The sequence below is a fragment of the Gobio gobio genome (genome assembly GCF_949357685.1).
Source record: "Gobio gobio genome assembly, chromosome: 17".
Taxonomy (NCBI): domain Eukaryota; kingdom Metazoa; phylum Chordata; class Actinopteri; order Cypriniformes; family Gobionidae; genus Gobio; species Gobio gobio.
In genome coordinates, this window is record NC_137110.1 from 42,289,324 (window position 1) to 42,301,833 (window position 12,510).

General features: G+C 40.2%; 1 protein-coding gene across 1 annotated transcript in view; it reads right to left on the reverse strand.

The window, feature by feature from the left end:
* Positions 1 to 1,620: 1,620 nt before the first annotated feature.
* The window catches only part of bcl11ab (BCL11 transcription factor A b), a 28,793-nt gene continuing 17,903 nt past the window's right edge, over positions 1,621 to 12,510 (reverse strand). Inside the window, exon 3 of the mRNA XM_079841063.1 lies at positions 1,621 to 5,985. Coding sequence (XP_079697189.1) covers positions 4,034 to 5,985 — 1,952 coding nt within the window. The 3' untranslated portion in view covers positions 1,621 to 4,033. The remainder of the gene's footprint in view (positions 5,986 to 12,510) is intronic.

Sequence of the window (12,510 nt, forward strand, 5' to 3'; positions counted from 1 at the left end):
AAGTCTTAAGGGCTTTTATCTCAACTGTCAACAGTTTAAAAAGCTGGATCCTTTTCTAAGGCTGGACTTTAATCACCTCTAGGTCAGTAAACATAAAGAGCTGAAGCAAGGGCAGAGAGATAGATAAAGAGACAGAGAGAGAGAGAGATTACTTTGTCACGTCAGTGTCAGTCCACAAAGGAAAAGCAAAGAGTGCAAAAATGAAAGAAAAAAAGAGGCTGTTAAAGTTATAAAACAGACACCCAAATGACCACACAAAGCCTGAGACAAAAGATAAAGCAGCCAACTTCCGTCATTTCGTCTGGGTTCTCCAAAGCAAACACACCTGGTGTTAATACTTATGTGTACACATCCACACACATGTGGGCAGTGGCGTAGAATAAAGGCACCAGCGTTTCTCAATTAAATGCAAAAAGAAGTCTTGTGATCTTGTGAAGGAACTTGTGATTTTGCCTTTTTTTATTAGTTTATTAACTTTTAAAGCTTAGACTAGATCAGTGTTATGTGCAAAAAGATCTGAAGTCTTAATGGTTGTCAGCGTTGTTATTGTTAACTAAAATGCAGTTCTGCAATTGACATAAAGCTGAATTAAAATATTAGAAGAAAAATAAACTTTGACCCATTAGAAATGTTGCCTTGGCTGAAGTTCTGAAGTCGAAGTTCTAAAATACTTAATATAGAAAATAAAAATATTAATAAAAAGCACATAACAAAAATACTAAAACCTACGCTAAAAATAAAGAAAATATGTGAATAAATACAATAGTAAACACCGATCAGACATAACATTATGATAGGTGAAGTGAATAACACTGATTATCTCTTCATCACGTCACCTATAGTGGGTGGGGTATATTAGGCAGCAAGTGAACATTTTGTCCTCAAGGCTGATGTGTTAGAAGCAGGAAAAATGGGCAAGCTTAAGTATTTGAGAAAGTTTGACAAGGGCCAAATTGTGATGGCTAGACGACTGGGTTAGAGCATCTCCAAACTGCAGCTCTTGTGGGGTGTTCCCGGTCTGTAGTGGTCAGTATCTATCAAACGTGTTACAAGGAAGGAACAGTGGTGAACCGGCAACAGGGTCATGGACGGCCAAGGCTCATTGATGCACACGGAGAGCGAAGGCTGGCCTTGTATAACCATGTCATAAAAATGTTTTGTTTCAACTTAAAAAAGTAAGTGTTCGTGCTGCCTTTAAATTTTTAAGTTTAGTCAACTTGAAAATGTGAAGTTGACAACTTGCTGACTAAACTTTTTTTTTAATTTTTAAATGAAACAAAAACAACAACAAAACTTTATAGTGTACACATGGGTTTGAGCAATGGATCATAAATGGTAACGGCAGACTTTTTTGCGTTTTCTGCACTGATTTTTTGGGGAAGATTTTGCAGAATGGATTTAAATTTGGTCAAAGGAGCTAAGGGAACTACACAAATATAATTGGTAGGAAAAAACATAATCAAATTAGTTTAAATATTTAAGAAAGACAAATGCAAGGGGAAGCTGTAGAACATTTCAAATGACAGACAATCCAACTCTGTGGAAGTCCTGTGGCCTTAGACTCCGGCTGGGTCTGGAATCTGGACATTAATAAAACACACCAAGACAAACTGTACAGTTGTATTTCAAAATGCATTTTAAATGTATTTATTGACTCTTGATTCATTGCATAAGACATCCATTCTTTCAAAGATGACTGGAATGTTTCAGGTTGTGGGGGAGACAGGGACATTTCAAAATAAAGAGGGAAACCCACTAACTATATGAAACTTTACTGCATATCCAAAGGCCAGAGATCATAAAAGCACCTGTTCCTCATCAGTGTGTTATTTCAAAGAGGATTGCGTCAACAGACCATTGTATAGCCTTTTATCTGTGTAACCCCCACATAGCTTTTTTTTCTTAGAAACTCATTTTCAAGATCCATACATTAAAACGATTCACACTATATTATCCTGCCAAGTTAAGGAGAAAAGAAAAATGGTGGCAGCATGCTGAGCTCAACTACAGGTATTTGTGTACCTTTAAAGTGAACAAGGAACAGTCTGGAATTCTAGTCTCTATATAAATACTATCTTGACTACTCTTGATGAACAATTAAATCCAGATCCTCTCTACACATTGACATGGCAAACTGAAGTGTGTCACAATAGCTTTTGACAGACCATAAGTCAGCCCTATAAAATGTCAAACGTACTCCTACAATCTCATTATAATGCAACCTGAAGAACTGTGTATGCCAAAGAGAGAGAGAGAGAAAAAAGAATCAGAAGAAAAAGAAATTCACATAACATTTAGTATTTACATAGTACATTGTAACCCACCAAGAAAATGAAGATGAGTGGCAAAAAAAATGGAACACTTTAAATTAATTTCCTGTTAAAAACACCAAAGTATTACAAAAAAGAAACCCCAAAACATTTAATCATTAATTCATTTTAAAACATATGATAAAAAAATGGCTGTTGAAGCAGCGGGTTTGGAGTATATTCACTGAGAAAAACATAATTACACTGTTCCAGTTTAAAGTCTAGCTTCTAAATGAACAGTCCTCTTTTACATTTTTCCTTTTTAAGCTTCTTTTAAGTCCTTTTTCGCTGACCAAGATTTCTAATCTAACTCTATTTCACATAATATGTTGAAACCTCATTACGTTGTTCATATGCGAGGAAATATCTCTTGAGTGTCTCTTGTAAACAGGAAAAAAAATTGAACAGTGCAGGTTTTTTTGTGCCATTGGCGAGCAGTTTTGTTTTATACTCAACCACCTGCCCGTAGATTAGCAGGACAGATACAGAGTTTTAGGCAAGTGCTATTCATAAAATTCACTATGGGATAATGTAGAGAATAAAAAGTCTGAATGTCAACTCGACGGGCACAAAATATGTGAACGTGGCTAAGTGCTTTGCTAATAAACAGGGGTATATACAGTACATAGCTTTAGAAACTGAAGAGTGTTGGATAAACGAAACCATTGTGGAAGTACTAGCAAGCAAGTTAACTATAGTATTCAGACTTTCATCCAATAATGTGTAAATGTCCTGAAATACGTTCCTGCATTGCCCCATTATAACTGGTCTTGCTAAACTACTTCTATTTCTAGCCAATCGGAGCTTAATTAGAAGGATTTTCAATCCTGCCACAGCTTATTCAGGGACTATATGTCAAATTTTCGTGGATGACCCTGTCAAGAAATTAATTCTATAAAAATGGACATATTTACATAATAAGCTTTTTGTTCCATGCACCAAATAGAAATGTATCAGTATAGTCCAATAAATTGGATATCTACTGAATAAAACATATTTTCAGGGCTACTTTCTAAAAAAAAAACCTTCATAGAAAACCCAAAGAAAAATTGAGACCCTAAGTTTGATCCCAAAATCTCACCAAGCCAAAAGGCATGAAGATGCCAACAAAATAATCATACTTAAAGAAACACAACATGTTATACTAGTAAATGATATACATAAGAACATATGCTGGATTCCTGCATTTAGCGAATTCACAATAGGTACTTGATGCAAGACCTAATTTTGCATTGAACAATATCCCCAGGCTTATGGCAAATGGCAGAAACCACAGATGCTTAAAACACCCAAGGCACTCTTTTTTTCACAAGCGACAATACAAATTCAAACTTTTTTAGTATTTTAGTAAAATGTTACCGTTGGTAACCCTACAGTTTGTCTATACCCCTAATGAACAGTGTAAACCCCAGTGTGAATGTAGGTAGTCAAAAGATTACAGGCTTAAATGATAAAATACAGCTAGGTATGATATGTAAAAATTAATTGTTTGCAGCATGAAATGTCCTGTTTGATAAAAGACAGTAACAACAGCAACACAGCTAATCCTTATCAATCAAGCTAACACACGAAAACATGCCAACCAGTAAGAAAGGAAGTACAAAACATTAAGTTATTGCACATTAGAGGCTCAGAGTCTTTTTCGGCCAAATTTTCGGCCAGCATAATTAACTGACGCTGTGCTTTAAATATTTTTTCTAGGACTGCAAAAGACATCATAAAATTTACTCTGTTTTAATTTCAATGCTTATGGGCTGATCGTTGTGCCATTTTTTCATGTGCTTCTCCAGAGTGCTGTAGACGCTAAAAGGCATGTGGCATATCTCACATTTGTAAACGTCCTTGCCTGTCTGTCCATGCGTCTTCATGTGCCGTGTTAGCTTGCTGCTCTGAGCACAGGCGTAGCTACAAAGCTCACACTTGTACGGCCTCTCGCCAGTGTGGCTGCGGCGATGCACTGTCAAGTTGCTGCAGTTTTTGAAGATCTTGCCACAAAACTCACACGTGTCACTACGCCGACCATCCTTGGAGCTGGGTCGACCAGTTTGAAGGTGGGGTGTACTGGCCCTACTTCCAGTGCCACTGCGCCCAGAGGCCGTCCCTCCATCCAACTCCCCAGGGGGAGTGGAGAACCTGAGACTTCCATTCTCCGAGGAGTGCTCTGAAGAGGTGGCGAAAGGTGATTGTCTTGAGTCCCCAAAGTTGAGGAGAGGATCCTTGAGCTGGCGCGATGCGGCATATCCGGCCAGCCACTGCGAGTACACGTTTTCTGCGTTGGGGATGGTAGGCGTTGGAAGATCAAGGTCTTTTTCCACCTTGATGCGTTTGGAGAGAGGGCTGTCAGATCCTGGACTTTCTGCAAGAAGTTTCCTCGAGTGGTCATCGTTTGGGTAGGAGGCTGTTCCATTTACAATGGGTCCATATACATCATTGACTTGATCAGACTCTTTTAGGGAATCGTCACCACCTGTCTCACTAGCTGATCTATGGTCCCCTCGTTTGTAAAGTTTTATGGCATCTCGATAGTCCTGAATTCCCTCCACACTTTTGTTGTGTCGCTGTCTATTGTTCTCATGGTGACGTGCACCTTCTAGGCTCAAGGTAAAGGTTATATCGTTCCTCTCACCAACCTCACTCTCATTCTCCTCCTCCTCCTCTTCTTCTTCCTCCTCTTCCTCCTCCTCTTCCTCTCCTTCCTCCTCTTCCTCCTCCTCCTCCTCCTCCTCTTCCTCCTCGTCATCTTCCTCCTGTCCATTTTCTGGGATCATGCTGTTGTTCTCACTTTTAAACTTTGCCACCACAGATTTGAGAGCATTGGTGGCACTGCTTAGCAAATCACTTGTGCCTGGCTCAGGTGAACTGGCAGTTGAAAGGCCGTCATCTGATTTGGAGGTAGTGGAGGAGGATTTGTGCCGATGAGTCTTCATGTGGCGTTTCAACTTGCTAGCCTGAGTGCAGGCATGGTTGCAGAGGTGGCACTTGTATGGTTTCTCTCCGGTATGACTGCGCCTGTGGACAATTAAGTTGCTCTGGAACTTAAAAGACTTTCCACAAAACTCACAAGACTTTGCCTTTACAGTTGGCATGGTTGGCGTTTGCTCAGTGGGAGTTGAATGTGGGCCAGAAGGAGAAAGAGATGCCCCTGGTTGGAATGGCTGCAGCAGCCGTTGCATAGGGCTAGGCCTGTTGGGCGACATGGGCGGAGAGGAGCCAGCAGAGTTGCCTGCAAGTTCCCGTAGTCGTCTCGAGAAGTCCATAGATGGGGAGTCCAAGGGTACCGAATTAAGACGCAGTACCCTGTCAAAGGCGCTTGGGTGATGGGGGGCCAAAGCCAGATCATCTGGGCTCATGTGATGCCGTGGTGGGGGACTAAAGAGTGGAGGTGTCCTGGGATATCGGCCTTCCCTAGGAACAGAGGACCCATCTCTGTTGGCTATCCTCATCAGGCTATAGGGACTACTGTCTGCAAGGTGGGCTGCATGCAGCGTTGGCTGTGAGGAACAGTCACCACCCATGCCTGGAGCGGAGGCAACCCGAGGAGTTAACGGGCTTCCAGGTTCGCTCTCCAGATATATTCGAAAACCGTGAGTATTCTGGGCATGCTGTAGCAGGAACCAAGCAGTGCTGAAGGGCTGCTTACAAGTTGTGCAAGTGTAGCTGCTGGGCTCATCTTTTTCTGCAAGACAAAAGCAGATGAAAAAGTCAGTTGTCAATTTAGGAAATGTTCATCTTCCACAACAAAGTCTCTAGAGGAATTCATTATAGAAACACAGCAAGAAAGTACAAATTGATCAGACACATTACAACTACTTTAGAGCAACCAGTGTCTAGGTAACTTTCTCAGGGGCACAATGGTGGCAGCTCATGGCTTGTTTCTTGTGGAGTTCACACCAGAAACCTTTCACTTTCTAACCTAGAGCTTTAGCCACTACCTCCATCATACAAATGCATACTGCTTAACAGATCACAATATGATTAATGCATTCAGAAATGTTTTACATTGTTTTTATGTATACAATTATGTACTTGCCTTAACATTTTGACATGATAAATCACAACTGAAAAATTCTCAACCTGCTGAAAATGGAGGGGAGTTCAGTTTCAGCACGAACATGATTTCAAAATATCAACTGCCTCGTCTGTCTCTGAGATATCTGACACAAAGGCCAGAGAGAACAAAAAATCTGTACCCAATCAAAACACTTTTTATTGCATAAGGGATGCAAGAGGAGGCTGGTAAATTATGGATCATTACAATCTGCAAAAATTACAGTTAATTGCTGCCACCTGTATGGGGTTTGACCTCCTCTGGAGATTTTTCCGTCATAAAAAGGCTACTCTCTTTGCCTGCTTTTTCTCATGCTTACTCCAATTAAATCATATTCCATCATCACATGAGGTGATGCTTATATTTGAATATTTAAAATGCATATGCTTTTATACAAGACAAAAATAAATTACATTGTATAATTTTCCTCATCACTAGCATAGAAAATTCAGAACTGTTCATTTCTTACAAAATTGCAAATCCTTGCTTTTTTATGGTTTCAAGAAACATAGCTAGCATACTGTGTTGAGGATTTCCATGAAGGCATGAAGGATGAAGGTGTAACACATTTTTGGTCATCTTGTCAGCTTTCATATACAAGAGCAACCCCCCCCCCCCCCCCCCCCCCTATTTCCTGTCTTTTAACAGCTTGTTAAAGGAAACTTTTGGAAGAGATCCAAGCTTGATCTTAGATGTAAGTTTGTTTGGTTTGTTGATGTAAAAAACAGATTTCAAACTCAGGTGTCAACACCCAAACCCACTTATTTTAACCCAGATTATCTGGGATACAGTTCATGTTAACCAATATGACTTGCGGCAGTGTCCAAACTCGAGGCAGTGAACTAATTATTGCACATTCTTTGCACGTCTTGCAAGGCATTTGCAGCAGATAAAAAGCTGTTTCATTCTGTGTAAATTTAGTGGTAATCCAACAAGACAAATTAAGTGGTGCCCCAAAATACAATGTGAAAGAAGTGCAGGGCAGGGGGAAGGTGGTATAAATCATACCCAAGTTCGGACCAAGCAATCAAACCAAGTGTGAAAACAGCCTAAAATAAGGTAAGTGTTCTCCTTAGACATATAATCATCCTGCGTCACTGACATTTAAAACACCCACCTCACCAACAGCAGCTATTACTTGCTGGCCTTGTCTGAGAGGGCGAATTATTGATTACTTTTAACCTTGTTCCTCTCAGCACATAGCCGACAATCACATTTTCTTTGGTGATATGCTAAAGGTGAAGGGAGGTATGGCAGAACAATTTGTGGGCATTTGAGATTTTAAGAAAAGGATGGAAAAACAGTTTTGAGTCTGCTTGAAACATCAGGAAGATACCCTCTTCTAGGATAAATCAAATATTTGTAGAAATGTTATATTATTATTTTTTAGTATTATATAATTCCATTCATATCAAACAACAAGCTTGGGAGAGTATGTTTTTTTTCTCTCACTTTATTTCTCTCTTGTTTATTCTCTCTTTGTTCTGGTCAAACTCATTGGGCCCTATTTTAACGATCTGAAACGCAAGTGTCAAAGCGCGAAGCGCAAGTAACTCTGTGGGCGGGTCTCGGCGCTGTTGCTATTTTCCTGGCGGGATAAATGGCTCTTGCGCCCGGCGCAAATCTAAAATGGGTTGGTCTGAAGTAGCTTCATTATTCATAGGTGTGGTTTGGGCGTAACGTGAATAAACCAATCAGAGCGTCATCCAACATTCCCTGTAAAAGCAAGTGCGCAAGTTCCATTATGGATTGCTATTATTATGGCGTATTTACCAGGCGCACGCCAGGAGCGGTTCACAGCCGAGGAGACTGATGTTCTTGTAAGAGCAGTGAAAGACAGAGAAGTTGTGTTGTATGGGGATGGGAGAAACCCACCCAAAATAGCGTCGGTTAAACAGGCGTGGGAGGAAATAGCCACAATTGTTTCATCAGCTGGCATCCCCAGGACGTCGCACCAGTGCCGCAAGCGCTACAATGACATCAGAAGACGGGGAAAGTCCAAGCTTGCCAGCATCAATCGGGCACGCCGTGTAACGGGAGGTGGATCTGCCTCTACTCAGGACCTGACGCCAGCAGAGGACATCGCTGCGTCCACCCTCACCGATTTTTTTTCCTGGTTCTTGACGGACAAACCAATTTGTTAGATGTCCTTATATACATATATGTCTTGCCAGAAGTTGCCACTATTGGGCAAACAGGTCTCCTTAATTATTAGACTACAATTAGCCTGAATAATTTGTAAGCTAGATTTATGCCTATTTTTTCACATCTTCGTGGCACACCACAATGATTTCCGTCATCTCATGTGTTAATATTTTTTAGTGTAACAATTTATGATTTGCAAAAATAACTGTTGCATCTGTGTAGATTACATGAGCAAAGTGTATGCGCGTTGTGCACGCTATACATTATGGTCAAGCATGCGCCCTTAAAATAGCATAATGAACAACGCGCAACGCGCCACTGACTTTAGACTAGGTTTTTTCTGGTCAGTGGCGCAATTGTTTAATGGAACAGCAAAATAGCACCAGGGAATGTTTGCGCCGGAACACGCCTCCTTTTTTGCGCTGAACCGCCCAGGTAGCGCAAGTTCATTCACTAGTTTAGCGACGTGCTTCTGTGGAGGGAAAAGCGCGCTTTGCGCGGGTGCAAAATAGGAATGACACATGCGTCGGTGTACAAAGTCAATTGCGCTGGGTGCAAGATAGGGCCCATTGTGTTGCACTGTCCACAGGGTGAGCGCCTGACCACAGACAAAAACCTATTTGACCAATACAAACACTTCAATGACAGAGTGTTGTGCAGGACATTTTTATTGCTCTACAAGTCTTTTTTGGAAAGCAATCACACTTCAAAAATTTTTTTCTTCTTTTGAGGTACATTAGACTTTGTCAAACTCCCATCGGTTTCACAAGGTTTATTTTCTATTTGATACCTATGAGCTGTGTTGGAACGGATCAGAGCAATTATACAATATATATTTGAAGATCTGACGTTTGTAAAGAGTTGCACACATCAGGTATGACGGAATCCCAGAACACCACATGGAAGTAACAGCACATGCACTCAGACTCTTTAATATACAGTCCTTTTCCTAAATACACACCGATAAGCATAAATATAAAACCAAAGACTTGAACTCTGCACTTAAAAGGCCCATATCAGAACATCTGACACTGTGAAAGCATTCCAGATTTACTATTTAGGGATCACAGAGGCGATGATGCTACAATTACGCATAATTTACCAGAAAATAATTACACTTCACTCAAGCATCTGTGCCCTCACACCTGACCCTAGTTTAATCTAGACGTGATTATTCTCATATTCAAATCAATGTAATGAAATGCTCCAAATGCCATATGGAGACTCAAGGGACAAGGTGAGAAAACCATATTTGGCCTCAAGAAAGAATGTGCTCATCAGGCAGCTGGTATATTATTGTCAGTGCCCATAAACACGTGTAGGCCCGAGTGTTTAATTTCCAGTGTTCTCAGCGCTGGACATACACCCTACCCCCCACTGATAATTGAAAGTGTCTGAGAGGGTTGAGGAGGGTAGCCATCTTGGAATGGGGCCTCTCATAGAGCGCCAAGCAATGGGTCAGCAGTCACCTTAGCAACGCACATTAAAGAGGCGGACAGACAAAAAGGAGTTGACCAGACGGAGAGGTGAAGGGGAAGGCGGTTTAAAGCCCACAGACGGGTGGAGGGTTCGGCTGGGGGAGGTGACAGTCTGAGAAAAAGAAAGAGGAGGTCTTTGGGAAAGATGAACTGGACTAGTCTGCACAGGGCAGAGGTGGAAGTTTTGTTAGCATACAAGGCTGTCCCACAGACAGAGCAAACACTGAAGATAGAAAACCAGACAAGAAAGGAAAGTGAGACAGTTTGACTCTGACTCCAGCAAACATCTACAAGCAATAATCTAGTTCTTATGAAATACTTAGTGGAAGATGGCTAGTGCGGACTCTAAATTCTGATAGATTGAGCCACGTTTAAAACTGTTTTAAAATGTTTTTAATGCAACAATTTCCAGACACATTAAGTAAAGATGAAAATACAGGGGAAATATGCTTAAATATAATTTAAGATAGTAAAAAAATCATAATGGTCCTGGAGTAGACTTCATTTTCTTTATGAAAAATAAAATAAAAATAAAATGTCTTATATGCTAACTGACCATTACTGCCATAAAATGGCAAAGATTCATGTTAATTCATGAACCAGCCAGTGCATCCTACCCAGACATGGCATGATAAAGCAGTGAAGAAGCCTCTTTCATGTCAATCTGATTTTTTGTCTAAACCAAACACAATCAGGACAGCCAGAGGACATTTTTGTTGATCGCATTGCGCTGAGCATCCCTGCATAATGGAATGTCATTGGTCCAAAACCCTGCTCCACACAACTGTACATTAAAAATTTTACATTAACTTACATTAACTCTGGCGTTGAGTGGCTTACTGCTTTATTTAGAACTGTTACTTTAAAGAGTTCCTGAAATTCCATTAACACAGATGGCCTTCTGCACTGATGAATAGTGTACAATGAGGGGTCCAGTATAGCTCTAAACTTTACCACCATGCCAACATTTCCACACTGCTCAACAAAGATTATTTCAAGTCATCCTGTCTCTTCTCTGTTCCTTTCTTTGCATTCCCCTGATCCATGAGAGGACTACAAGCTTAAATGGGCATGTGATAGTCAGGCCTAGTCAGAGGGCTCATTCAGGAAGCCCCCCTCAGGCAGAGCTCTGGTACTGGGACCAGTACAAAAAGACCAGTGTTCCCAATTCACATTACAGCCACGGGGTCAATATTTAAAGCTTCCCATCTGGCGCATCTTGGACACAAGTGATGTAGTAAATCAAGCTAGAATGAAATGGTTTGATTTCTGTTATCCCGACTTAACCCTTAAATGCACACCTCGGGTCTTTAGTGACCCGAAATGTCATTCACTACACACACTGAATAAGTGCAATTCACCTCTATCTGATAAACAATGATGAAGTGATGTTTCACTCATAGTTACCGCAGGCAGAAAACAAAAGAATAGTAAGTATCATCAGCAAAAAAAAAATTGAAATAGCTCAAATAGCGATTTACTGCAGAGCAAGTAATGAACACATTTAAATATTAGTGTCTAGATCTGATGAAGAAGCTGTCAGCGATCACAATTTTATTTTTTTATTTTTTTTTGAAGATGTTGATAATGATAGTTTTGAGAATGTAGATGCTGAATATACTATAAACATTCCTAGTATATACTGTAGATGCTTTTAAACCCACCTTTTTAGCAGAGCTTTTGATTGATTTGTTACTTTAATTTTTCAGTTTTATTTATTCTAATTTATTTTATTTATTTATTTATTTTTATTGTTTTAAATCTGTAGCACTTTAAAATTTTGTTTAATGTAAAGTGCATTACAAATAAAATGTATTATTATTATTCCTATGTACTAGGAAACATCTGCTCAAACTGAACCCTTCCAAGCTCCAAAAGGTAACAAAATATGCTTTATTTTATTCTTCTGTAATTGTTACTCTAACATCAGGAGAGTTTTATATTATCGCGACAGGTAGAGATCAGTCCGTGCTAGATATAGATCTGGGTCGCTAAAGACCCAAATGTGTAATAATGATTGGCGAAACATTTATGCATTTATAGTATGAATCCCCCAAATTGCTATTGCATTGATATCTCAACCCCTAGTGTGAGTTTGAGAGAATAAGTCTACCAATTTGTCCAACCAATAGATTAAGTTTTATTCTTGCAGTGCCGTTTGCTGAAGCTAGCGGCACACCTCGTTTATAAGCTAAAGGTTCAGCTGTAACTGAAGTTAACAGGTTAAGCTAAAAAGCCATGTTAGTGTAACTGACTTTGACATTAGCTACAGGAGGTGACGTTTGAGAAAGGGGGGCTATGAAAGCCAAAAGCAGCTGTTACACTCAAGCAGACATAGTATTACTACCTTTCCAACATTAACTCAAATATAATGGCACTAACACACGCTGAACAACCCGAAACATAACATTTACCATCAATAAGCTTCTGTAAGATGGATGCACCGATCATTTGGCTAAGACAGGCCACACTCACCCCAATTCTTCATTTGTCTGACATCAAGCTGGATTCCAGCTCTGTGCTTTGCTAC